The sequence below is a fragment of the Brassica oleracea genome, chromosome C7 (genome assembly GCF_000695525.1).
Source record: "Brassica oleracea var. oleracea cultivar TO1000 chromosome C7, BOL, whole genome shotgun sequence".
In the NCBI taxonomy this organism is placed as follows: Eukaryota; Viridiplantae; Streptophyta; class Magnoliopsida; order Brassicales; family Brassicaceae; genus Brassica; species Brassica oleracea.
The window spans coordinates 16933581-16935538 of record NC_027754.1 but is presented as its reverse complement, the minus strand read 5'-3'; the positions used below and the strand labels follow the sequence as shown (position 1 = coordinate 16935538).

The 1958-nt window shown below is 38.7% G+C and overlaps 1 protein-coding gene across 1 annotated transcript; it reads left to right on the top strand.

Moving 5' to 3' along the window:
- Positions 1 to 440: 440 nt before the first annotated feature.
- On the top strand, positions 441 to 1538 carry LOC106305716. The gene is made up of 2 exons (XM_013742071.1): positions 441 to 691; positions 775 to 1538. The coding sequence occupies exons 1-2, from the start codon at positions 545 to 547 to the stop codon at positions 1366 to 1368; spliced, it is 741 nt and encodes a 246-aa protein (XP_013597525.1). The 5' UTR covers positions 441 to 544; the 3' UTR covers positions 1369 to 1538.
- Positions 1539 to 1958: the final 420 nt, after the last annotated feature.

Sequence of the window (1958 nt, the reverse complement as noted above, 5' to 3'; positions counted from 1 at the left end):
AGATTCAAATTTATCAATTGAAGAAGAATGATGATACGAAGCATGTGGAGAAGAAGAAAGAGAGATGGAACCCACAAGGTAATTGATTTATTACTTATTTAATTAATTCATTAATTTAGTGATGTGGAAGAAATATAATAAATAAATGGAATGCTATTTTTAGAAGTACAAAGATACGAGTGTAATGAGAATACAGAGGGGATATTGAGAATTGTTTTTTTTTGTCTAAGGAGGACGTATTGAGTTAAAGTCCGTATTTATTCCACGCAAAACAGTACCGTTTGATTGAGTGAAACAGCTAAGCCCGTGATAAGGCCCATTAGTCCCATTTTGCTTAGTTTTCGCGTTAAGCCCATATTGGGTCCGACTCCGGGTGGTGGTTGGATCAACTTAAAACATCCGAAAGGGTTTGACTTTTCCTTTGTTGTCTGGTTTCCGGCAATCATTCATCAGATTCAGATCAGAGACATTTAAAAATTGAGAAAGTCAAAAAAAAGGAAAGGTGAGATCTGAAGGAAGAAGATTGAGGGAGGAAGCAGATAACATGTCTGCGGTTGTTTGCGGCAGCAAGAGATCTCTTTTCGACGATTCTTCCTCTCCTCCCGTCTCCAAGAAGCTCCGTTCCTCTCGTTTCTCCTCCTCGCTTCTCCTCGATCACCTCGCCGCCATTTTCCCCGACATGGATAATCAGGTCAGCTTTTCCATCTCCAAAGTCTCCAACTTTCTATTTTGGGGTTTTTGAAAAATTGTGACTTTTCTTGAGTTTTTTTTTAGATTCTTGAGCGAGCAATAGAGGAATGTGGAGATGATATTGATTCTGCTATTAGGTCTTTGAACCAGCTTCGTTTAGAATCCGCCAATCAGAATCCAGAATCATCTCTAGTCCAGGAACAAGCAAAAGTTGAAGGAGGAGGAGGATCAGAGAAGGAGCAAGTCTTGAACTTGGACGGCACTGAGTGGGTTGAATTATTCGTCAGGGAGATGATGAGTGCTTCAGACATGAATGACGCCAAAGACCGTGCTTCAAGAGCACTAGAAGCTTTGGAGAAGTCCATCAAGGCTCGTGCTGGTGCTGACGCAGCGATGCAAAGCAGTCTCCAACAGGAGAACTTGATGCTGAGGCAGCAGTTAGAAGCTATGGTCCAGGAGAATAGTTTACTGAAAAGAGCTGTGGTGACGCAGCAGAAGCGGCAGAGAGAGACGGAAGATCAGAGTCAGGAGTTGCAGGGTTTGAGGCAGATGGTTAGTCAGTACCAGGAACAGCTGAGAACTCTGGAGGTTAACAACTATGCTCTCACGCTTAATCTGAAACAAGCTCAGCAGAATAATAGTTCGATCCCTGGCCGGTTCCATCCAGACGTGTTCTAATATTCATTTCTCAGAGGAGTGCTCAGAGACGTATTTCTAATTTGGTTTCCAGCGTTTGTTTTATGTTTCTTCTTCGCTGACTATATTTATAAATTATACATGAATTCTGGAATGATTGATGAATGGCTATACTTGGGGAACAACAGTGTCTCCGAAGCAGTTACTTTGTATTCTTAGACAAGACTTTGAAACATACTCTCTGTAATGTAGTGTAATATGTTATAGGGCAAATCTCCAGAATAGCATATTTTTAAGTTTATATCACAAAAATAGCACTCAAAAACTAAAATAACCAAAATAGCATTTTTCTAAGTTTATCTTTTGAAAATTTTAATTTTTTTATTTTTCAAAATTTGAAATCTTATCCCCAAAACTTCATTTCTCAACTCTAAACCCTAAGTTCGTGACTTTTGATAAAACATTAAGTGCTATTTTTATGACTTTTGACCTTTAGTGCTAGGTTGGGAACAAAAACTTGATTTAGTGTTATTTTTATCTTTTTCTCTATGTTATATCTAGAAAATAGTATTAGTCTAATAATATCACCAACTGGATTACGTTTCAGTGACAGTGCAGTACATCTCTATTCT